General features: G+C 39.3%; 1 protein-coding gene across 2 annotated transcripts in view; it reads right to left on the reverse strand.

The window, feature by feature from the left end:
- LOC135095594 (serine/threonine-protein phosphatase 6 regulatory ankyrin repeat subunit A-like) overlaps positions 1 to 25,011 on the reverse strand; it is a 126,448-nt gene that overhangs the window by 81,686 nt on the left and 19,751 nt on the right. For both annotated transcript variants that reach the window (XM_063996509.1, XM_063996510.1), the window contains exon 3: positions 1,265 to 1,565. In XM_063996509.1, coding sequence (XP_063852579.1) covers positions 1,265 to 1,565 — 301 coding nt within the window. The remainder of the gene's footprint in view (positions 1 to 1,264; positions 1,566 to 25,011) is intronic.

The following is a 25,011-nucleotide window of genomic DNA, read 5'->3' on the forward strand; positions in this document are numbered from 1 at the left end:
CTATTTACCTCATGCCGCTCTGACTCTTTTCCATTTATCACAACACGCTGTTTTCTGTCAGAGAGCCAATCTCTCAGCCATTCCAGGAGGAGATGGAGGAGGGGGAGGAGGAGGAAGAGAATTCGGGTAAAATGGAGCTGGAGTATAAGAAGGAAGATGAGGATGGTGAAAATGAGGAGGAAGAAAAGATAAAGGAGAAGGTGGAGGTGAAAACGGTGGAGGAGGAGGAGAAGGAGGGTAAAAGGGATCTTATGTAGGAGGAAGAAAATGAGGATGTAATAAAGGAGGAGGAAGTGGAGGAGTAGGACGAGAAGAAGTAACAGAATATTTTCTTCCTTTTCTTCTTCTTCTTCTTCTTCTTCTTCTTCTTCTTCTTCTTCTTCTTCTTCTTCTTCTTCTTCCTCTTCTTTTTTTCTTTCTTCTTCTTCTTCTTCTTCTTCTTCTTCTTCTTCTTCTTCTTCTTCTTCTTCTTCTTCTTCTTTTCTTCTTTTCCTTCTTACTCTCCTTCTTCCTCTTATTATTAAAACTTTTATGTTAATTTTTTTCCTCTTTACCTTTTCTTTCTTTCTTCTTCTTCTTCTTCTTCTTCTTCTTCTTCTTCTTCTTCTTCTTCTTCTTCTTCTTTTTCTTCATCTACTTTTTTTTATTTTTCTTTCTCTTGTTCTTCTCTTGTTCTTTTTTCTTCTTTTTTTTCCTTTTGTTCTTTTGTTGTTGTTGTTGTTGTTCTTCTTCTTCTTCTTTTCTTTTTCTTATTTTTATTCTTCATCTTTTTCTTTCTCTTTTATTATTATTATTATTATTATTATTATTATTATTATTATTATTATTATTATTATTATTATTACAATAATAATAATAATAATAATAATAATAATAATAATAATAATAATAATAATAATAATAATAATAATAATAATAATAATTATCATTATTATTATTATTATTATTATTATTATTATTATTATTATTATTATTATTATTATTATTATATATTTTCATTAATATTACGTTTATTATCCTAAAAGTAGTAGTAGCAGTAGCAATAGTAGTAGAAGTAGTAGTAGCATTAGTAGCATTAGTAGTAGGAGTAATAGAAATAGTAGTAAGATTAATAATATAAGTAGTAGGAGTAGTAGTTGCTGTAATTATACTAATATTATTAGTAGCAATGGTAGAAATAGTAGAAAAAAAATCATATCTACATCTACCGTTACCACCATCACCACCACCATCACCACCACCACCTCCATCAGCAAAGCCTCACCTTCACCATACGTGGCCAGAGGGTTACTGCCGAGGTCCAACAGTGCCTTTACTGTCTGGCTGTGGCCAAACAAGGCAGCCAGCATCAGCGGTGTCGCGTCAGTGGTGCCCCAACCTTCTATGCTTAACCCCGCCTGCAGTAAGTGAGGCAGTAGGTGGTCGTGGCCCTCGCTGGCAGCCAGAGTTAGCAGACTCCCTGACACCCTATCATTAATGGGGACAGTGACCTCGGCCCTGGCACCCCTCTCGAGTGCCGACCTCACCCCTGCCTCGTCTCCTTTCTCCACAGCAGTGACCAGCTCCTGTGTGTGTGTGTGTGTGTGTGTGTGTGTGTGTGTGTGTGTATGAAGGAAAATAATAATAAAAAAATAATGTCTACAATAAAAATAGTAATGATTGTAATTGATAATAATAATCACCAATATCATCACTATCATCATCATCATCACCAAGTTACGTTTCTGTAGAGAAAAAAAAAATTATTATGAGGTTAGATATTACCATTATCCTACTAGGATAATAATAATAACAAATAAATAGATTATTAATAAAAATAGTAATAAAAATAATAGTAATGTTGTTGTTGTTGTTGTTATTATTATTATTATTATTATTATTATTATTATTATTATTATTATTGTTGCTATTAATATAACTAATATAAAATGATAATGATGGTAAAGATAATAAATATAAAAAAATAGTAAGAATAAAAAATTATATCAAAGAAAAAAAGTAAAGATAATAAATGTAATAATAATTAGCAATATAATCGCTTTCAGGTTAATTCTCGGAAAATTACTTAAATCTAATGAAAGAAAAAAAAATTATCACGTTAGATATTATCATTATCCTATTTGAACAACAACAATAACAACAATAATAATAATAATAATAATAATAATAATAATAATAATAATAGTAATAATAATGATAACAAAAATAATAATAATAATAATAATAATAATAATAATAACAATAATAATAATAATAATAATAATAATAATAATAATAATAATAATAATAATAATAATAATAATAAAAGAAAGAAAAAGATGAAGAATAAAAATAAGAAAAAAAGAAGAAGAAGAAGAAGAAGAAGAAGAAGAAGAAGAAGAAGAAGAAGAGGAACAAAAGAGCAAAAGGAAAAAAAAGAAAAAGAACAAGAGAAAAAAGTAATAATAATAAGAGTAATGATGAAATTAGAAACAAAAGGAAAGGTACCTGATAATTATTATGATAATAATCATTATAAAAACGATGTGATAATAATAATGATGATAATAATAATAATAATAATAATAATGATAATAATAATAATAATAATAATAATAATAATAATAATAATGGAAAAAATTAATAACAATAAGGGTGATGATGAAATTACAAAGAAAAGGAAAGGTACCTGATAATTATAATGATAACAAACATTACAAAAACGATGTGATAATAATAATGATAATAATAATAATAATAACAATAATAATAATAATAATAATAATAATAATAATAATAATAATAATAATAGTAATAATAATAATAATAATAATAATAATAATAATAATAATAATAATAATAATAATAATGACAATAATGGGATAAATTCATGCTAGAAATAATAGTGATAGGATAAAACAATCTTCTGCGGCTGCTCCCATGTGCATATGGGGTCGCTGTTCCTCACTAATCTTTTCCACAAGGCTCTGTCCCCATCCTCCTCTCCACTCAATCCTCTCTCCTTCAGGTCCTCTCCAGTGCGATCCTTCCACCTTTTCTTTGGTCTGCCACGTCGTCTTCTTCCCTCCACTTCCATATCCAATATCCTTCTGCCGACATACCCTTTTTCTCGCCTTTTGATATGACCGAACCTTCGCATCCTCCTTTCTTGTACTTTCTTTGTCACCTCCGTTACTTTGGCTGTTCCTCTTATAAAATTGTTTCTCACTTAATCCCTCCTTGTCACCCTAAGCATCCACCTTAACATTATCTCAGCAATCTCCAACTTATTATCCTGTGCTTTCTTTATTGGCCACGTCTCCGCACCATATAACAATGTGGGTCTAACCACCGATTTGAACACTTTCCCCTTTACTCTGGCACTAATTTTTCGGTCACAGAGCACTCCAGTTGTTCTTTTCCAATTCCTCCAAACTGATTGGATACGGTGAATGATCTCTCCATCCAGGCTGCCGTCCGCTGATATATGAGAGCCCAAGTATCTGAACTCCTTGACTCCCTTTAACTTCATATCTTGCATCTATACTTCGCTCCCCTGTCGACCATTAAAATTCAGATACTCCGTCTTCTCCCTGCTAATTCTCAAACCTCTCCTTTCCAATGCTCCTCGCCATCTCTCCAACTTTCTCTCTACCCAATCTCTGCTTTCATCCACCAAGACGATGTCATCCGCGAACAACATGGTCCACGGTGCCTCCTCCTTTATATTTTGAACACTATCATCCATGAGTGGGTTGATCAGGTATGGGCTCAGAGAAGATCCCTGGTACAGACCTACTCTCACACAGAACTCCTCTGTTGTTTCCATACTGCTCCTTACCCTCGTCCTTGAACATAAGAACATAAGAACATAAGAAATAAGGGAAGCTACAAGAAGCGACCAGGCTTACACGTGGCAGTCCCTGTATGAAACACACCTACCTATTTCCATCTGCTATCCCCATCCATAAACTTGTCTAATCTTCTCTTAAAGCTCTCTAGTGTCCTAGCACTAACTACATGATTACTGAGTCCGTTCCACTCATCTACCACTCTATTTGAGAACCAATTTTTTCCTATCTCCTTCCTAAACCTAAATTTTTCAAGCTTGAACCCGTTATTTCTTGTTCTACCCTGGTTGCTGATCCTAAGAATTTTGCTTACATCTCCCTTGTTATAACCCTTATACCACTTAAAGACTTCTATCAGGTCCCCTCTTAACCTACGTCTCTCTAAAGAATGTAAATTTAACAGCTTCAACCTCGCCTCGTAAGGAATACTCCTCATCCCCTGTATCCTTTTAGTCATTCTCCTCTGTACTGATTCTAATAGACCTATATCTTTCCTGTAATGTGGGGACCAGAACTGCACCGCCTAGTCTAGATGAGGTCTGACCAGCGCCAAGTATAACTTTAATATTACTCCCGGCCTTCTACTTTTAACACTCCTAAAAATGAATCCTTGTACCCTATTTGCCTTGTTTCTGACTTCTATGCATTGTTTCCCTAGACGGAGTTCAGAGCTAACTATAACTCCTAAATCTTTCTCGTACCCTGTACCTACCAGAGTTTGGTTGTCTAATGTGTACCTATTGTGTGGGTTTCCTCTACCTACGCTAAGCACTTTGCATTTATTGATATTAAATTGCATTTGCCATCTATCCGTCCATTTATTCATTCTATCTAAGTCTGCCTGCAAGGCGATGGCATCCGATTCTGACCTAATTAATCTACCTATCTTTGTGTCATCCGCAAATTTACTAACATCACTACTAATTCCACTATCCAAGTCATTGATATACATTAGAAATAACAATGGCCCTAATACTGATCCCTGTGGCACCCCACTAATTACATGACCCCACTCGGATTTCGAGCCGTTTATTACCACTCTCTGTCGCTTGTCACCAAGCCATGACCCTATCCAGCCTAACACCTTCCCATCTATCCCGTGCGCCCTAACCTTTCTCAGGAGCCTTTGATGGGGTACCTTGTCAAATGCTTTGCTAAAGTCCAGATATAAGATATCATAACTATCACCATTATCTACTGCCTCGTACACCTTACTGTAAAAACTTAACAAGTTTGTCAGGCAAGACTTCCCCTTCGTGAAGCCATGCTGTGACTGATTGATCAAGTTATGTTTGTCTAAATGTTCCCTAATGATCCTCGCTATTATTGACTCTAACTACTATCTTTCTTTATCTTACCAATTTCATTATTATTATTATTATTATTGTTATTATTATTATTACTAACATTAAAATTATTATTATTATTATTATTATTATTATTATTATTATTATTATTATTATTATTATTATTATTATTATTATTATTACTATAATTATTTTTATTATTATTATTATTATTATTATTATTATTATTATTATTATTATTATTGAAATATAATAATTAAAATTTTTAACATGATAATATTGTTATTTTTTTTATTATACTTAAGTAATTTACGATAATAAACCTAATAGTGATGACATTGCTTTTTTTTATTACATTTATTATCATTATTATTTTTCTTTCATATCATTTTCATATCACAGGAAAGTGGAAATATAGAAGCAGGCAGGGAGTTCCAGAGTTTACCAGAGAAAGTGATGAATGATTGAGAATACTGGTTAACTTTTGCGTTAGAGAGGTGGACAGAACAGTAGTGAGAGAAAGAAGAAAGTCTTGTGTAGCGAGGCCGCGGGAGGAGGGGAGAAAAACTGGCGGAGACGTCTCAGAACACCTAACTTCATAGAAGCTGTTTTAGCCAGAGATGAGATGTGAAGTTTCCAGTTCAGATTATAAGTATAGGACAGACCGAGGATGTTCAGTGTAGGAACGGGGACAGTTGAGTGTCATTGAAGAAGAGGGGATAGTTGTCTGGAAAGTTGTGTCGAGTTGATAGATGGAAGAATTGAATTTTTGAGGCATTGAATAATACCATGTTTGCTCTGCCCCAATCAGAAATTTTAGAAAGATCAGAAGTCAAGCGTTCTGTGACTTCCTTGCGTGAAATGTTTACCTCCTGAAGGGTTGGACGTCTATGAAAAGACGTGGAAAAGTGCAAGGTGGTATCATCAGCGTAGGAGTGGATATGACAAGAAGTTTGGTTTAGAAGATCATTAATGAATAATAAGAGATTGGGTGACAGGACAGAAAACCTGAGGAACACCACTGTTAATAGATTTAGGAGAAGAACAGTGACCGTCTACTACAGCAGCAATAGAACGTTCAGAAAGGAAACTTGAGATGAAGTTACAGAGGGAAGGATAGAAATCGTAGGAGGGTAGTTTGGAAATCAAAGCTTTGTGCCAGACTCTATCAAAAACTTTTGATATATCCAAGGCAACAGCAAAAGTTTCACCAAAATCTCTAAAAGAGGATGACCAAGACTCAGTAAGGAAAGCCAGAAGATCACCAGTAGAGCGGCCTTGATGGAACTCATACTGGCAATCAGATAGAAGGTTGTGAAGTGATAGATGTTTAAGAATCTTCCTGTTGAGGATAGATTCAAAAACTTTAGATAGGCAGGAAATTAAAGCAATAGGACGGTAGTTTGAGGGATTAGAACGGTCTGCCTTTTTAGGAACAGGTTGAATGAAGGTAAACTTCCAGCAAGAAGGAAAGGTAGATGTTGACAGACAGAGCTGAAAGAGTTTGACTAGGCAAGGTGCAAGCACGGAGGCACAGTTTCGGAGAACAATAGGAGGGACCCCATCAGGTCCATAAGCCTTCCGAGGGTTTAGGCTAGCGAGGGCATGAAAAACATCATTGCAAAGAAATTTAATAGGTGGCATGAAGTAGTCAGAGGGTGGAGGAGAGGGAGGAACAAGCCCAGAATCATCCAAGGTAGTATTTTTAGCAAAGGTTTGAGCGAAGAGTTCAGCTTTAGAAATAGATGTGATAGCAGTGGTGCCATCTGGTTGAAATAAAGGAGGGAAAGAAGAAGAAGAAGAAGAAGCAAAGTTATTGGAGATATTTTTGGCTAGATGCCAAAAGTCACGAGGGGAGTTAGATCTTGAAAGGTTTTGACATTTTCTGTTAATGAAGGAGTTTTTGGTTAGTTGGAGAACAGACTTGGCATGGTTTCCGGGCAGAAATATAGAGTGCATGAGATTCTGGTGATGGAAGGCTTAAGTACCTTTTGTGGGCCACCTCTCTATCATGTATAGCACGAGAACATGCTGTGTTAAAGCAAGGTTTAGAAGGTTTAGGATGAGAAAAAGAGTGAGGAATGTACGTCTCCATGCCAGGCACTATCACCTCTGTTATGCGCTCAGCACACAAAGACGGGTCTCTGACACGGAAGCAGTAGTCATTCCAAGGAAAATCAGCAAAATACCTCCTCAGGTCCTCCCAACTAGCAGAGGCAAAACGCCAGAGGCACCTTCGCTTAGGTGGACCCTGAGGAGCGATAGGACAAGAAAAAGATATGAAACTGTGATCGGAGGAGCCCAACGGAGAAGAAAGGGTGACAGTATAAGCAGAAGGATTAGAGGTCAGGAAAAAGTCAAGAATGTTGGGCGGATCTCCAAGACGGTCAGGAATACGAGTAGGGTGTTGCACCAATTGCTCTAGGTCATGGAGGATAGCAAAATTGTAGGCTAATTCACCAGGATGGTCAGTGAAGGGAGAGGAAAGCCAAAGCTGGTGGTGAACATTGAAGTCTCCAAGAATGGAGATCTCTGCAAAAGGGAAGAGGGTCAGAATGTGCTCCACTCTGGAAGTTAAGTAGTCAAAGAATTTCTTATAGTCAGAGGAGTTAGGTGAGAGGTATACAGCACAGATAAATTTAGTATGAGAGTGACTCTGTAGTCGTAGCCAGATGGTGGAAAACTCCGAAGATTCAAGAGCGTGGGCACGAGAGCAGGTTAAGTCATTGCGCACATAAACGCAGCATCCAGCTTTGGATCGAAAAAGAGGATAGAGAAAGCAGGAGGGAACAGAAAAGGGGCTACTGTCAGTTGCCTCAGACACCTGAGTTTCAGTGAGGAAAAGAAGATGAGGTTTAGAAGAGGAGAGGTGGTGTTCTACAGATTGAAAATTAGATCTTAGACCGCGAATGTTGCAGAAGTTAATGAAGAAAAAGCTGAGGGGGTGTCAAGACACTTAGGGTCGTCGACAGAAAGGCAGTCCGACCTGGGGACATTTATGGTCCCCTCCCCAGATGGGGACTCCGAGGCTGGTGTAGGAGTCGCCATGATGATTTTAAAGTTTTTGAGTGAAGGGTGTGTGTGTTATTAGGTGCTTGTAGTTTTGTGTGGAGGAAGAGAGTTGTCTTTAGAGGGCAGGCTGTGACTGCCCCCTTGTGTTGTGAGACACAAAGGGAAACGTTCAGTGACGTCAGAGCTGGGTTTAATGATAAGTTCACAGCACCCCCTGAACACTGCTTTAGACCTCACTGGGAGTAATCATTTCGGCAGGTGTCTACTGCCTCCTCCTGCTGGCTAAAGACACCATCACTTGTAAGAGAATAAGTGGGTTGGTGATAAAAGGAATTGCAGCCCCCAACATAGACATAAAGCTACCAAAAACCTACTCCAGAGATACTATTCCAGCTAAACACGGGCAAATTCCCAAAAAAGGACTTATTTCAGAAGTGGAACCACCTACAAGAAGTTGCAAAGCTATTACCACCTTATTTCTCAGATGAAGAAGTGGGACTGTTGCTTGGACTCAGGCCATTAAATCCTTAGAATGTGTACCAAGAAAGGGAAATGACCCTTATGTACTGCCCTGGGATCAGGGCTGTGGAGTCAAAGTCGGAGTCGTGGAGTCGGAGTCGGAAGGAATTTGGTGCTGCTGGAGTCGGAGTCGGAGTCGGTAAAATACCAGCCATAATGTACAAACTAAGAGTTACTTATGCCATTCAGTGATTCAAAATGCAAGAAATAACATTATCTATACGATGAAACGAGCTTCCTAGCCTTCCAGTGTAAATAACCGCCCGAAGCCAAAAATTCATTAAATCTTTAAAAATCCAAAGTGTGTGAATCAAGAGTTAAATTTGCCATCCATCTATTCAAAATTTAAGAAATAGCATTATCTATATGATGAAACAACCTTCTTAGCCCTCCAATGTAAATAACTGTCCGTAGACAAAAAATTCCTTAAATCTTAAAAAATCCAGTGTGCTAACCAAAAGATTTAATTATGCCGTCCATTTATTCAAAATGTAAGAAATCACTTTATACGATGAAACGGCCTTCCTGGCCCTCCAAGTCCAAGGTAAATAACCGCCCGAAACCAAAAATTCCTTAAATCTTTTAATTAAAATCCTTTTCTCATGCGCTGGTTATGAAATTACGTTATTAAAGGTAAGGTATTGAGAAATGAATTTTTTCCTGAAAAAAAAATAAATAAAATTTCGAGCTCGCGACATCTCGCACGCATGAGCGTCACCTTACCCGATCGGCCATAAAAGTACCCGCCTAGTATAAGGCAGTAATGTTAGGCCCCTTTCACACGAACGGATTTTTCCGGTCCGGAACTTTCCGCACAAGCATCCGGCCCGCACCGCAACACCCATGGTCACGTGCGGATTTTTCCGCAGGCTCTGTTTCTCCCGTCAATCAAATCAGTGCACTGCTGTCTCTTGACGATGGAGGACGTTAAAAAGTGAGTAATATATGTTCATTTAATGAACAAGGTCATCAGGAAAAAGAAGCAGAGAAGATTCTGGGTTCACCCCTTGAACAGCAGTCGTCTTCTCAAGGGTGCATTTTACACTCTGTACGGGGATCTGAAGGCTGACGATGCAAAGTTCTTCAACTACTTTCGGATGAGCTACCCTTCATAATTATGAAGAACTTGTGGCTGAAGTGAGAGACTCTATTCAATCAGAAGACACTAATATGAGACCATCCATTCCACCTGAAGAAGCAGTTGCTCTGACTATCAGGTAAGAAGTGACCACCCGCCACACGCGGAAAAAAAAAAAAAACAGACGTGTGAACGCGCTCAAAGCAACACGTTACCACCCAAACCGCTTTCCGGTATTTCTCCCGCTGGTAGTCCGGCAGGATGCGGCTGCCGCAACGGAAAAACTACCGTACCGGCCCCGTGTGAATGCTCCCATAAGAGTCAATGTAAAGCTAAACCGTACGGAAAGTTCCGGATCGGAAAAATCCGTTCGTATGAAAGGGGCCTTAGGGTCTTGATTCCCGGCACTACACGGCTCTCTCCTCAGGGTTAGATTTATTTCACGATTACATAGAATCTACAATGGTACAATTATTTGCGAGCCGTCTATGGTGTGTCTCTCTATTGAGGACGTGTGGTTTGATTCTGGAGTTAATTGGAGTTACAAGTCAGGAAACACATCTGACAACTGGAAACTGAGGGTTACCGGGGAAACAGGTCAGGAAACACATCTGACAACTCACTCCAAGAATCAATTCCACCGCTGTGCCATCAGTCTAATACGCTAGTCTAATGCGCTGGTTATGAATTACGTTACTTAAAATGAGTAATTGTGAAATAAATCTTTCCCCGAGTTGAGAATCGAACTCGTGATTTCTCACATACGAGACCGTCATCTTACCCAATCGGCCATCAATGAAGCCAAGGTCAGCAAATATGTACAGATAAGATAGGACGAATGGGGTCCCCAACTAATGCTTAACAATTATTGACCAACTATATAGTACTAATATACTTAGGCATCTATTTCTATCTACCTCCACCAGGTGATGATATTTACTTTTCATGAAGAATAATCGAGACCCGGAATCCTACAATATATATATATATATATATATATATATATATATATATATATATATATATATATATATATATATATATATATATATATATATATATATATATATATATATATACACATATATGGGTAACTAACCAATCACGAACATTCCAGCATGATTTGTTAGGTTGTTAACTTCTCTTATTGTTTCGAGGAGAAAGGTTATTTCTAGGTTTCTAATTGAAAGGAGACCACCTTTTGGATTCAGTTGAAAGGTGAAAGCGTTCGGTTTTTCATGCCTTTAAATTTTCTTTCCAGGAAAAGATGAGTTAATTCCAAATTTTCTACGTTAGCAAGTTTGAAATCTGAAGTTCCTTGAATACTTTACAATAACTACAGATGAAAAAGCATTTTGTGTGTCAGTGTATGATAGAAGACGATGATGGTGAAAGATTGTGTGAAACTAAACTCAGATCTTTTTCTGGCAATGATAAAAATGCTCCAACAAGAGCTTCAAATTTGAAAAGACATTTGCAACGTTTCCACCCTGAAATTTTACAAGTCGTAAATGAGGAAGATACAAGTAGCAATAAAAATCTTCCAACTACTTCAAAGTCAACACAAAACAAATCTACTGAGAGACAGCTTGGAAAAGCATCGATTACAAGGTTCTTTTCTACAGACAAAGTGGTTGTAACAATGACCAGAGAAAACTTTAAGAAACACCTTATCGATCTTGTTGTAAGAAACGGTGTGGCCTTAACCTTATTTTCACAACCAGCCTTTCTAGGCCTAAATGGGGAAGTAGCAAAGAAACTTGGAGTTTCTCTGGAAAGGCAAAGTATCAGAAAACTTATACTTGAAGAAGCCAAGAAAGAAAAAGAAGAGCTTCAAAAAAAGTTCATGTTCATTAAAATGAATGCCGCCACTCGTCATAGGGTTAACTATTTTGCCATCAATGCTAGATGTGTTGATGAAAACAAGAAAACGGTAACTGGGACATTAGGAGTAAAGGACACCAAGGCACATTATGACAACATTTATCTTCAGAACTTAGTGGACGAAATTTTGAAAGATTTTGAAAGTGAGAAAGATCAGATTCTATGCATCGTCACTGACAATGTTTCAAATATGTTAAACACAATAGAAAGGATTAATAAATATGAAGAAGAAAAAAAAATCACTACTGAAGGGGAGATATCTGATGCAGATTCTGAACCTGAAACAGTAGAAATAGAACAAGAAAATGACACTTTGGATGATAATGTTGAGGAGGCATCTGAGCTCAGCCAAATCTACTATATGCGTTGTGGTGTACATACATTGCAACTAGCAATAAGAGATGGATTGAAAGCGCGGCATGCAGCTACTCTGATAGGTATGCTGAGGTAAGTAGCCACAACAGCCAGGACTTATAAAATTGATGCTATCCTCCAGAGACGTGCAGGAAAAGGAGCTATTTTGAACCAAGCAACTCGCTGGGGCAGTACATCATATGATGGTTAAACGTTTGCTTGAACTGAAACCCTTTCTAGAAGACATTGATAATCCCAATGTCTCACTGACAGAAAGTCAATGGAGGGAGGCATCATAATTAGAAGCTCTGCTTGTTCACCCTTATGCAGTCACCAAAAAGTTGCAAGCAGAGGATTTAACTCCTGTTACATTCCTATGGGAGTGGAAGAAACTTATATTTCACCTATCCAAAGCTGGAGGATTAATAGCTGAAGGAATTGTATCTTCAATGAAAATGCTGCTTGAAAATGAGATCTTGTTAGCTGCTGTCTACATAGATCCAATGAACCGAATCTTGTTGAGTGAAGATCAAATTGCTAAAGCAAAAGAGGCCCTCTGTGATGTTGCAGCTTGGATAAAAGGGCTACTGCCTGAAAAGTCAGAACCACAAAATGTAAGTACCAAATCTTTATCATCCTCTTCAACTGATGAAGAGCCAGATTTTGAAAAAATATGTAGCTAACATTGAACAGTTGAGAGCTAAGCATTGCTGTGTAAATGTGCATGCGCAGCCTTTCGATGTTAAGATAGTGAACTTTAAGGAAGATTTTCTAGATGGTTCAAAAGAAGTAGAAAAATATGATCGTTCATCTAAAGTTACAGTACATGAAGTCATTCCTTGTTATCCAGAAATAGTAAAATGTGCAGCTAGGATTGTAACATCTATGCCATCCACTCAGGTCAGCGTGGAAAGATTGTTCTCTGCGCTGAAAATAATTAAATCAGATTTAAGGACTTCAATGAAAGAGTATCTGACAGAGGCAATTTTGTTCCTAAGGACAAGTTATTAATAAAGTTTAGGTTTTCATCCTAGGCCTTGGGAATATTTCTATATTCTTTATTTATATCTTATAATTGCATTTAATGATTTTTACTTTGTCATAGTTTGAAATTCTCAGTATGTAGATATCAAGGCTTTCATCCTTGCCTGAATCAAGTAAATGTTGTACTTTGTAGCAAACTGAACATTCTCTGATTAGTCTGTGCCACAGGTATATAATAATAAGAAAGTTCTTTTTACTAAGAAATATATGAGCATATTACATGTTTTTCTTTAATTTATTCAGTTCAAAAGAATTTTCATTTTGTTAAAGCTCTTTATGTCATTTTTTTAAGCAAATAAACAATAGAAAAACCACAATAGCATAGCTATAACCCTTTGACTCAAACCTTTACGGATATTGGATTAAAAAGGTTGCCTGTAGTTATGAAATGCATTTTTAAAAACCATTATACCCAGGGGTCGTAGTCGGAGTCGGAGTTGGAGTCGGATACACAAGAAATCAAGGAGTCGGAGTCGGAGTCGAATACACAAGAAATCAAGAAGTCGGAGTTGGAGTCAGATACACAAGAAATCAAGGAGTCGGAGTCACAGTCGGAGTCGGGTGTTTTGAGTACCGACTCCAAAGCCCTGCCTGGGGTGGGGTGTAGTGGGAATCATGAGTCCAGGTTATGAAGACCTGTCAGTTACTAGTTACAGAAGAAAGAAAATGCCACTTCAAACTGAAGACTCGTGTAAAGGAAGTGAGTCCCATAGAGGTAAACAATGTTTGAATTAGAATTCTGTGAACAACCCACTGAAGAAAAAAAATGTCACAAGAAGATAGAAGGTTTCTGAAAATTATGAACGATAACATACACCAAAAAGATGATGGTCGCCATGAGGTGGCACTTCCCTTCAAAACAGATGCAGTGAAACTTCCGAATAACAGGCAATTAGCTATGAGAAGACTCCAAAGACTGAAGACAAGGTTGATGAAGGACCCTAAGTACAAGGATACAGCTTTTATGCAAAACATGATCACCAAGTATTATGTAGAAAGGGTTCCAGATAATGAAATGTCTCTCTGTGATGAGTCAGTACAGTATATTCCACACCATGGTGTGTACCACCCTAAGAAGCCTGACAAGATAAGGATTGTGTTTGACTGCAGTGCTGAATATGAGGGAGAAGTCTTGAATCGACACTTACTTCAATGCCCTGACCTAACAAACAACCTCACTGGTATGATGTGTTGCTTTAGGAAGAAAAGGGCGGCCTTTACATGTGATATAGAAGGCGTGTTTCACCAAGTTGGTGTTAGTGAAGAAGACAGAAACTTCCTAAGATTCCTCTGGTGGGAAAATGGTCAGTTAGATAACATCCCTGTGGAATACCGCATGAAAGTACATCTCTTCGGAGCTACTTCTTCACCAGGGTGTGTCAGCTTTGCATTAAAACACACTGCTGACAGCTACAAGGACAGCTATGGTGAAAAAGCAGCAAAGTTTATAAAGAGAGACTTTTATGTAGATGATGGTATTACCTCAACTGCCTCAAAGGAAGATGCACAAAAACTTATTGAAAATGGCAAGAAGTTGTGTGAAAAAGGAGGTTTCCATCTTCGCAAGTTTGCAGCAAACAACAAGGAAGTTCTAAATGTTCTACCAACCAGTGAACAAGTACAAAATTTTGATAAAACAAATATTCTGCAACAAGACCAACTAACAGAAAGAACTCTTGGAGTAAAGGGGTTCATTGAAGTGACACCCTATAGTTTAAGACAAAAACCTACAAGACAAGCCCCTTACTCGACGTGGTATACTGTCTACAGTCAGTTCCATTTTTGACCCCCTCGGACTTGTATCACCTACGCTTTTTAAAGGGAAACTCATCTTACAAGAAATATGTCGTGATGGACATGGTTGGGATAACCCAGTCCCTGATGCTACACGAGCTGATTGGGAGAAGTGAAGAAATGATATTTTGAGTCTTGTTAAACTCAAAATACAACGATGTTACATGCCACAAGAATTCGGTCCTGTCAAGACAATCGAGCTACACCACTTTTTCTGATGCTTGTCTCTCTGGGTATGGACAGTGTAGTTATTTAAGACTGATAGATGATCAAGGTAATGTTAGCACCACTCTAGTGATGGGAAAGTCACGTGTTGCACCTCCCAAGCCAGTTACAGTGCCACATTTGGAATTGACAGCAGCTACAATGTCAGTGAAAGTGAGCAATTTCCTGTGTAATGAGTTAGAGTATAAAGACATCACATAGTACTTTGACACTGACAGCAAGGTGGTTCTGGGATACATTGCAAATGAAAGTAAAAGGTTCCACATATTTGTTGTCAATCGAGTGCAGAAGATCAAAGACTACACTGTTTCCATAGACATAGAAACTGATCACAATCCAGTTGATTATGCCTCCAGAGGATTGACTGCTCAAGAGCTGAAGGAATGTAGAATGTGGTGGAAGGATCCAGAGATTCCCTCAAGCAATGAAGCACTGTTGCCATCCACTGAACACACTGAGTTGTCTCCACATGACCCAGAGATGAAAAAGTCTCAGTCTACATGTAGTACGGATACCAAAATCTTGCAACAAGAAAATGTCCTGGACAGATTGGAATACTTTTCAAGTTGGTTCAAAGCAAAAAGAACAATTGCCGTCATTCTTCGATACAAGAGGATTCTAAAGGAATGCATAACACAGAAATCAGAAGGCAAGACATGCCTGAAACCTAAGGGTATGAAGAAGCACTACACTCCTGTTAACGTTCATGAAGTACAAGAAGCATGTGATCACATTCTGTGGATGGTGTAAGATCAAAGCTTCCGTAAGGAGATGCATGTGCTAAAAAGAAAGGAGCCTGATGCCAAGAAATCTATGGTAGGCAAGAAAAGTCCTTTGTGGTCTTTAGATCCATTTGTTGATGACAACAATTTGCTGAGAGTTGGTGGTCGTATAAGAAGAGCAACACTCCATGAGGACATCAAACACCCACTCATACTGCCCAGACACAGCCATGTAACCAACCTTGTAATTAACTACTTCCATGAAGAAAGTGGGCATTCTGGACGTGGTATGACCTTAAATACCATCAGACAAGCTGGCCTATGGATTACAGGAGCTCGGGCAGCTGTGACGAAGTTAGTGATGAAGTGTGTAACCTGTCGCAAACGCAGAGGTTCAACATGTGAGTAGAAAATGGCAGAATTCCCAGAAGATAGACTTGAACCTGCACGACCCTTTACGTATAGTGCTGTAGATTATTTTGGTCCATTCTATATCAAAGACAGAAGATCAGAATTAAAACGCTGGGTTGTCCTGTTTACTTGTCTAGCCCCAAGGGCTATTCATATTGAGACTTCTAACTCTATGAAAACAGACTCCTTTATCAATGCTCATAAGAGATTTGTATGTAGAAAAGTTCCAGTGAGAGAATTGCGCTCATACGGGGGAAGCAACTCCATTGGTGGTAAAAATGAGCTTGATGCAGCCTTAGAAGAAATGGATGACTTCAAGATCTTAAGAGAATTGCTGAAAAGTAAATGTGATTTTCTGAGATTTAAGATGAATGCTTCACATGCAAGTCACATGGGTGGAGTCTGGGAAAGAATGATTCGCACTGTAAGGAACATTCTCTCAGCCATGCTTGAGAAAATGCTCAGCAACTAAATGATGAGTTGTTGATAACCTTGATGACTGAGGTAGAGGCAATAGTCAACGGTCGTCCCTTGACTTACATAGACACAACTACTCCAGACTCTTTAGAGCCTATCTCTCTCCAAGTCAAATTCTGACACTTAAGTCCAACGTAGTCCTGCCACCCCATGATAATTTTGTACCTCAAGATATATACTGTCGATGACAAATGAAGCATGTGCAGGACTTGGCAAATGAGTTTTTGGAGAAGATGGAGAACAGAGTTCCTGTCATTTCAACAGGAAAGAAAAAAAGTGGACAAAACTCAGAAGAACTCTCAAGGAGGATGATGTTGTTCTCGTAGTGGATGACTTACTGCCAAGAAATCAGTGGCTACTTGTTATCAGTGGCTACTGATAACAAGTGTGGCTCCATCATAATACATGATGGAGCCACAAGGAAAGTGAAGGCGAAAGTCAGTGATGGATCAGAGTATGAAAGGCCTGTACATAAACTAGTGTTAGTATTAGGTCGAGACCGAGGTATCTCCAACGAGGAGCCAAAGAACCAAAAAGCAGTGACAGTAGTAGTAAGGAAACAGATTGTAAGTCTGGCCTAATTGACCAATATTGTGCCTTATTTTTTCATGTGTTTAACTTGTAATTAAATTGTTATTTTTCTATTTTTGTATTACTATATTGTGTATAGTCTCTCTAGTTTAATACTAAGAATAAAAATGTGATTTGCACTTTTGTGAGACCTAACATCAGTGATAATATATTTATATATTATGAGTAGTAATTTGTGCCAAATTAGGAGAGCCATGTAAAAGCCATTAAGTAGACATAAACAAGTTTACCTTTAAATTAGTCTATTTTCTATAATGACTTATTTTATTTATGTATACAGGATAAACTATTAAATCCTATTTTAAGAGGATCAAGTAGCATCATGCTTGTTACAAAGGATTTGAATGTAAGCATGTAGTTTTCATTGTACTTATTATTATTACACAACAAGATTTGAACCATAACAAAATGCAGCTAGTGATAATTCTTATATTTAAAGTTTAAGCTTCCCTATTGAAGCCAAAAAGGAATTTAGCATGTTCTGTATTTTTATACTGCGTCTGGAATATGCATATATAAACAGTGAAGTGAATTACCTAAAGACGTGTGTACGTAATTTCTTAGTACATACGTAATAAGATAATGAGGCATTATTTTAATACCTTCAAAGAAGATTAGTGAACCATATATACGTAAGAAGTAATTGTGTGGTTAGGTATTAATTTCAATATATAACTTGCAGCTTTCACGCCTAAGCAAGAGGCAAACGTAGTACCTAATAAAGACCCTTGTGATACAAGATAGTGTCTGTTGACTGACCCAGCACTTATAATTTGACACAAGTGTGATCCCGCGGTAAGAACCGCCACAGATATCATGCCATTAGTTGAAAGGAATGCTATTGTGTATACAGCTTTTTTGAAGTCATGATTATCAAAACTGCAAGGAGAATTTGTTAGATGTGAGTAATCAGTTAGATAGTAAGAGTAAATTGTTTTGTTTTGGAAGCTGAAAATAGAAGTTTGAATACTGGCTTTGGGCGTGCTCTATACCACATAAAAGTGTGGAAGAGCACTTTGTGGAAGTGGAGGCAAGGCTCTTTGTGACACCCTTGTATTTGTGTTTTAACACCTAACTAAAAGTATTATTTCCATATACATAAATTTAAGAATTTATTACAGCCTCAACTGTTAAAAAAAAAAAAAAAAAAACAGACAGGGAGGAGGAAAAGAAAGAAATAAAGTTGATAAAGTCATCAAGTTTTTCAATCTATTTTCCATGGATATAGACAAGGTTCATTCTAAGTTTTTTTTCATTTTATTTTATTTGCCTGTAATGCAAGACTGCTGTTGCTTGTGTCCTGTTGTGCTGCTGAATGTGCCTAGTGCAAACTGTTGTTTTTGTACACCTCCATGCTTATGATGTCTGCTGCACTTTGCTACTCCCTTTTTTTTTTTTTTTTTTTGTACATGCATCTCCCTGCTTATAACGTGTGGTGCACTTTGCTACTCCATGTGCTGAATGGAAACTCTTGCTTTTGTAAATTTTCCTGTTTATGATGTCTGCTCCACTTTTTTACTTCATTTGCTGAATGCAAACTCTTGTGTATTGTATATTATCATGTTTATTATGTGAGCTCCATTTGGCTGCTACAACGCATCTTAATTGTACATATACCTCTTTGAATATAATATGTTTCAGAGTTAATTTGTTTTCTTTCTTCATCCAGCATATGATATCTGTCCCGAGATCTGTTGGATGTGCTGCAGGACAACAACAAATTTGTGTGAGTGTCTTTAAAGATAAAATACTAAACGTAATTCTGCATGTTGTTTGCAGCGTCATAAATGTCGCTTCTCAATCTTTTTCGGGAAACATACCATTCCTTTTTTTTCTTGCAATGCCTATACAGTTAGATGCTAAAGGATTTTGTTTGGTTTGTTTGTCTGTCAATTTATCTGTTTGTATGTTATGTGTCACTGTTGATGTGCTTCCTGTTCCCTGTCTGCATTAACTGACTCACCTTGGTTTTTCCTCCTGTGCAAAAGTGTGTTGGAGGTGCTTCATGGTACGTTTTCTCCTGCCGTGTATGACACTGCATCTTTGTGTTGTCTAGTGCTACACATACATGCATACATAATGTGGCGGTGCTGCCCTTTTTATATGCAGAAGAGACACCGGACAAAGGCAACAAAAATCCAATAAAAAAAGGTCAACTGAGATGCTGGTCCCAGTGTCCAAAGCGGTAATCAAAAAATGAAGGATAAGTGTCTTGAAACCTTTCTCTTGAAGGAGTTCAACTCAAAGGAAGGTGGAAATACAGAAACAGACGGGGAGTTTCAGAGGTTACCAGAGAAAGGGATGAATGATTGAGGATACTGGTTAACTCTTGCATTAGAGAAATGGACAGAATAGGGGTGAGAGAAAGAAGAGTCTTGTGCAGTGAGGCTGCGAGAGAAGAGGAGGCAGGAAATTAGCAAGATCAGAAAAGCAGTTAGTATGAAAATAGCGGTAGAAGATGGCTAGAGATGCAACATTGCAGCAATGAGAAAGAGGTTGAAGATAGTCAGTTATAAGAGAGGAGCTGATGTGACAAAAAGCTTTTGATCTCACCCTGTCAAAAAAGAGCGCTGTGAGTGGAACCCCCCAGACATGTGAAGCATATTTCATACATGGATGGATAAGGCCTTTGTACAGAGTTAGCAGCCGGGGAAGTGAAAAAAAAAAAAAAAAAAACTGGCGGAGACGTCTCAAACCGTCAAACTTCATAGAGATTGTTTTAGGAGGAGGCAGTTGACACCTGCCGAAACGATAATTACTCCCAGTGAGGTCTAAAGCACTGTTCGGGGGGGGCTGTGAACTTATCATTAAACCCAGCTGTGACCTCACTGAACGTTTCCCTTTGTGTCTCACAACACAAGGGGGCAGTCACAGCCTGCCCTCTAAAGACAACTCTCTTCCTCCACACAAAACTACAAGCACCTAATAACACACACACCCTTCACTCAAAAATTTTAAAATCATCATGGCGACTCCTACACCAGCCTCGGAGTCCCCATCTGGGGAGGGGACCATAAATGTCCCCAGGTCGGACTGCCTTTCTGTCGACGACCCTAAGTGTCTTGACACCCCCCCTCAACTTTTTCTTCATTAACTTCTGCAACATTCGCGGTCTAAGATCTAATTTTCAATCTGTAGAACACCACCTCTCCTCTTCTAAACCTCATCTTCTTTTCCTCAGTGAAACTCAGGTGTCTGAGGCAACTGACAGTAGCCCCTTTTCTGTTTCCTCCTACTTTCTCTATCCTCATTTTCGATCCAAAGCTGGATGCTGCGTTTACGTGCGCAATGACTTAACTTGCTCTCGTGCCCACGCTCTTGAATCTTCCGAATTTTCAAAAATCTGGCTACGACTACAGAGTCACTCTCATACTAAATTTATCTGTGCTGTATACCTCTCTCCTAACTCATCTGACTATAAGAAATTCTTTGACTACTTAACTTCCAAAGTGGAGCACATTCTGACCCTCTTCCCTTTTGCAGAGATCTCCATTCTTGGAGATTTCAATGTTCACCACCAGCTTTGGCTTTCCTTTCCCTTCACTGACCATCCTGGTGAACTAGCCTACAACTTTGCTATCCTCCATGACCTAGAGCAATTGGTGCAACACCCTACTCGTATTCCTGACCGTCTTGGAGATACGCCCAACATTCTTGACCTTTACCTGACCTCTAATCCTTCTGCTTATGCTGTCACCCTTTCTTCTCCGTTGGGCTCCTCCGATCACAATCTCATATCTTTATCTTGTCCTATCACTCCAATCCCTCCTCAGGATCCCCCTAAGCGAAGGTGCCTCTGGCGTTTTGCCTCTGCCAGTTGGGGGGACCTGAGGAGGTATTTTGCTGATTTTCCTTGGAATGACTACTGCTTCCGTGTCAGAGACCCGTCTTTGTGTGCTGAGCGCATAACAGAGGTGATACTGTCTGGCATGGAGGCGTACATTCCTCACTCTTTTTCTCATCCTAAACCTTCTAAACCTTGGTTTAACACAGCTTGTTCTTGTGCTATACATGATAGAGAGGTGGCCCACAAAAGGTACTTAAGCCTTCCATCACCAGAATCTCATGCACTTTATATTTCTGTCCGGAACCATGCCAAGTCTGTTCTCCAACTAGCCAAAAACTCCTTCATTAACAGAAAATGTCAAAACCTTTCAAGATCTAACTCCCCTTGTGATTTCTGGCATCTAGCCAAAAATATCTCCAATAACTTTGCTTCTTCTTCTTTCCCTCCTCTACTTCAACCAGATGGCACCACTGCTATCACATCTATTTCTAAAGCTGAACTCTTTGCTCAAACCTTTGCTAAAAACTCTACCTTGGACGATTCCGGGCTTGTTCCTCCCTCTCCTCCACCCTCTGACTACTTCATGCCACGTATTAAAATTCTTCGCAATGATGTTTTCCATGCCCTCGCTGGCCTAAACCCTCGGAAGGCTTATGGACCTGATGGGGTCCCTCCTATTGTTCTCCGAAACTGTGCCTCCGTGCTTGCACCTTGCCTAGTCAAACTCTTTCAGCTCTGTCTGTCAACATCTACCTTTCCTTCTTGCTGGAAGTTTGCCTACATTCAACCTGTTCCTAAAAAGGGTGACCGTTCTAATCCCTCAAACTACCGTCCTATTGCTTTAATTTCCTGCCTATCTAAAGTTTTTGAGTCTATCCTCAACAGAAAGATTCTTAAACATCTATCACTTTACAACCTTCTATCTGATCGCCAGTATGGGTTCTGTCAAGGCCGCTCTACTGGTGATCTTCTGGCTTTCCTTACTGAGTCTTGGTCATCCTCTTTTAGAGATTTTGGTGAAACTTTTGCTGTTGCCTTGGACATATCAAAAGCTTTTGATAGAGTCTGGCACAAAGCTTTGATTTCCAAACTACCCTCCTACGGTTTCTATCCTTCTCTCTGTAACTTCATCTCAAGTTTCCTTTCTGACCGTTCTATTGCTGCTGTGGTAGATGGTCACTGTTCTTCTCCTAAATCTATTAACAGTGGTGTTCCTCAGGGCTCTGTCCTGTCACCAACTCTCTTCTTATTATTCATTAATGATCTTCTAAACCAAACTTCTTGTCCTATCCACTCCTACACTGATGATACCACCCTGCACTTTTCCACGTCTTTTCATAGACGTCCAACCCTTCAGGAGGTAAACATAGCACGCAGGGAAGCCACAGAACGCCTGACTTCTGATCTTTCTAAAATTTCTGATTGGGGCAGTGCAAACTTGGTATTGTTCAATGCCTCAAAAACTCAATTCCTCCATCTATCAACTCGACACAACCTTCCAGACAACTATCCCCTCTTCTTCAATGACACTCAACTGTCCCCCTCTTCTACACTGAACATCCTCGGTCTGTCCTTTACTTATAATCTGAACTGGAAACTTCACATCTAATCTCTAGCTAAAACAGCTTCTATGAAGTTAGGTGTTCTGAGACGTCTCCGCCAGTTTTTCTCACCCCCCCAGCTGCTAACTCTGTACAAGGGCCTTATCCGTCCATGTATGGAGTATGCTTCACATGTCTAGGGGGGTTCCACTCATACTGCTCTTCTAGACAGGGTGGAATCAAAAGTTTTTCGCCTCATCAACTCCTCTCCTCTAACTGTCTGTCTTCAGCCTCTCTCTCACCGCCGCAATATTGCATATCTAGCTGTCTTCTACCGCTATTTTCATGCTAACTGCTCTTCTGATCTTGCTAACTGCATGCCTCCCCTCCTTCCGCGGCCTCGCTGCACAAGACTTTCTTCTTTCTCACCCCTATTCTGTCCACCTCTCTAACGCAAGAGTTAACCAGTATTCTCAATCATTCATCCCTTTCTCTGGTAAACTCTGGAACTCCCTGCCTGCTTCTGTATTTCCACCTTCCTATGACTTGAATTCCTTCAAGAGGGAGGTTTCAAGACACTTATCCACCAATTTTTGACCACTGCCTTGACCCTTTTATGGGACTGGCATTTCAGTGGGCATTTTTTTTTATTGATTTTTGTTGCCCTTGGCCAGTGTCCTTCTTACATAAAAAAAAAAAAAGCTAGAGATGAGATGTGAAGTTTCCAGTTTAGATTATAATAAACGGACAGACCGAGGATGTTCAATGTAAAAGAGGGGGATAGTTGAATGTCACTGAAGAAGAGGGGATAGTTGTCTGAAAGGTTGTATCGAGTTGATAGGTAAAGGAATGGAATTTTTTAAGTATTGAACAATACCATTCTCTCTCTCTCTCTCTCTCTCTCTCTCTCTCTCTCTCTCTCTCTCTCTCTCTCTCTCTCTCTCTCTCTCTCTCTCTCTCTCTCTCTCTCTCTCTCTCTCTCTCTCTCTCTCTCTCTCTCTCTCTCTCTCTCTCTCTCTCTCTCTCTCTCTCTCTCTCTCTGTCTCTCTCTCTCTCTCTCTTTTTTTTTTTAAACAAATATTTACAGAAAGGCTTAAAATTCCATGTTGAGTGTGGAATTATTTAAAAAGCCTATGATAGTATTTTTACAGGAATAACACTATACATGCTTAACATAAAAATTATAATGTTAATACAATAAAATAATAAAAATTTAAAGCGCCAGTGGGGACAGGTGCGTGCTACGCCAGCTGTGGGCTGCCAGCTTCACCTGGTGCGTGGACATGTCCTGCACTTGGGGCGTGGCCGCCGTGAACATGTTCCACAGCCGCGAAGTCTTGGCTGTGTAGGTGCGCTGGTGTTGGCTAGAGCGAGATCGAGGCACCTTCACTAGCTCGTCGCTACTGGCTGCAGCTCTGGTGCACCTCTGTACTGTGTGTGGCAGCAGCCTCAGGGGGTCAAGGTGAGGGACCCTCTGCACCTGAGTTTTGTGGCACACCACTAGTGCCGACACGTCCCGGCGGTGCTCCAGTGACGTTACTGGTGGTGGGTGCTGTTGGTCCTCATCGGTGGCCACCAAGCGCAGGGCTCGCCGCTGCACAGCATCCAGTCTCTGCATGTGGGTGGTGGAACTCGACATCCAGGACAGGGCACCGTACTCCATACATGGGCGTATCTGTGCCCTGTATAGCGTGAGGATGCCCCGTGGGTCGAGGGTGTTCGCCATCCTACGCAGGGCAGAGACTCGGAGAGAGGTCTGGCGGGCGACGACACTGATGTGGTGATCGAAGCGTAGGACGCGGTCCACAGACACGCCCAGGATCTTGATATAATCCTGAAGTGGCAGGCTCTTGCCTCCAAAACGCAGCTGTCCTCTCTCTCTCTCTCTCTCTCTCTCTCTCTCTCTCTCTCTCTCTCTCTCTCTCTCTCTCTCTCTCTCTCTCTCTCTCTCTCTCTCTCTCTCTCTCAGAAATTTTAGAGAGATCATAAGTCAGGCGTTCTGTCGCTTCCCTGCATGAACTGTTTACTTCCTGTAGTGCTGGACGTCTAAGAAAAGACGTGGAAAAGCGCAAAGTGGTATCAACAGCGTAGGAGCGGATAGGACAAGAAATTTTATTTAGATCATTGATGGATGACAGGAAGAGAATGAGTGACAGGACAGAAACCTGAAGAACACCACTGTTAATAGATTTCAGAGAAGAACGGTGATTGTCTTCCACAACAGTAATAGAACGGTGAGAAAGGAAATTTGAAATGATGTGACAGAGAGAAAGATAGAAACCATAGGAGGGTAGTTTGGTAATCAAAGCTTTGTGCCAGATTCTATCAAAAGCTTTTGATATGTCTAAGGCAACAGCAAAAGCTTCACCAAAATCTTTAAAAGAGGATGACCAAGACTCGGTAAGGAAAGTCAAAAGATTACCAGTAGAGCGGCT

The sequence above is a fragment of the Scylla paramamosain genome, chromosome 49, assembly GCF_035594125.1.
Source record: "Scylla paramamosain isolate STU-SP2022 chromosome 49, ASM3559412v1, whole genome shotgun sequence".
NCBI classification, from domain to species: domain Eukaryota; kingdom Metazoa; phylum Arthropoda; class Malacostraca; order Decapoda; family Portunidae; genus Scylla; species Scylla paramamosain.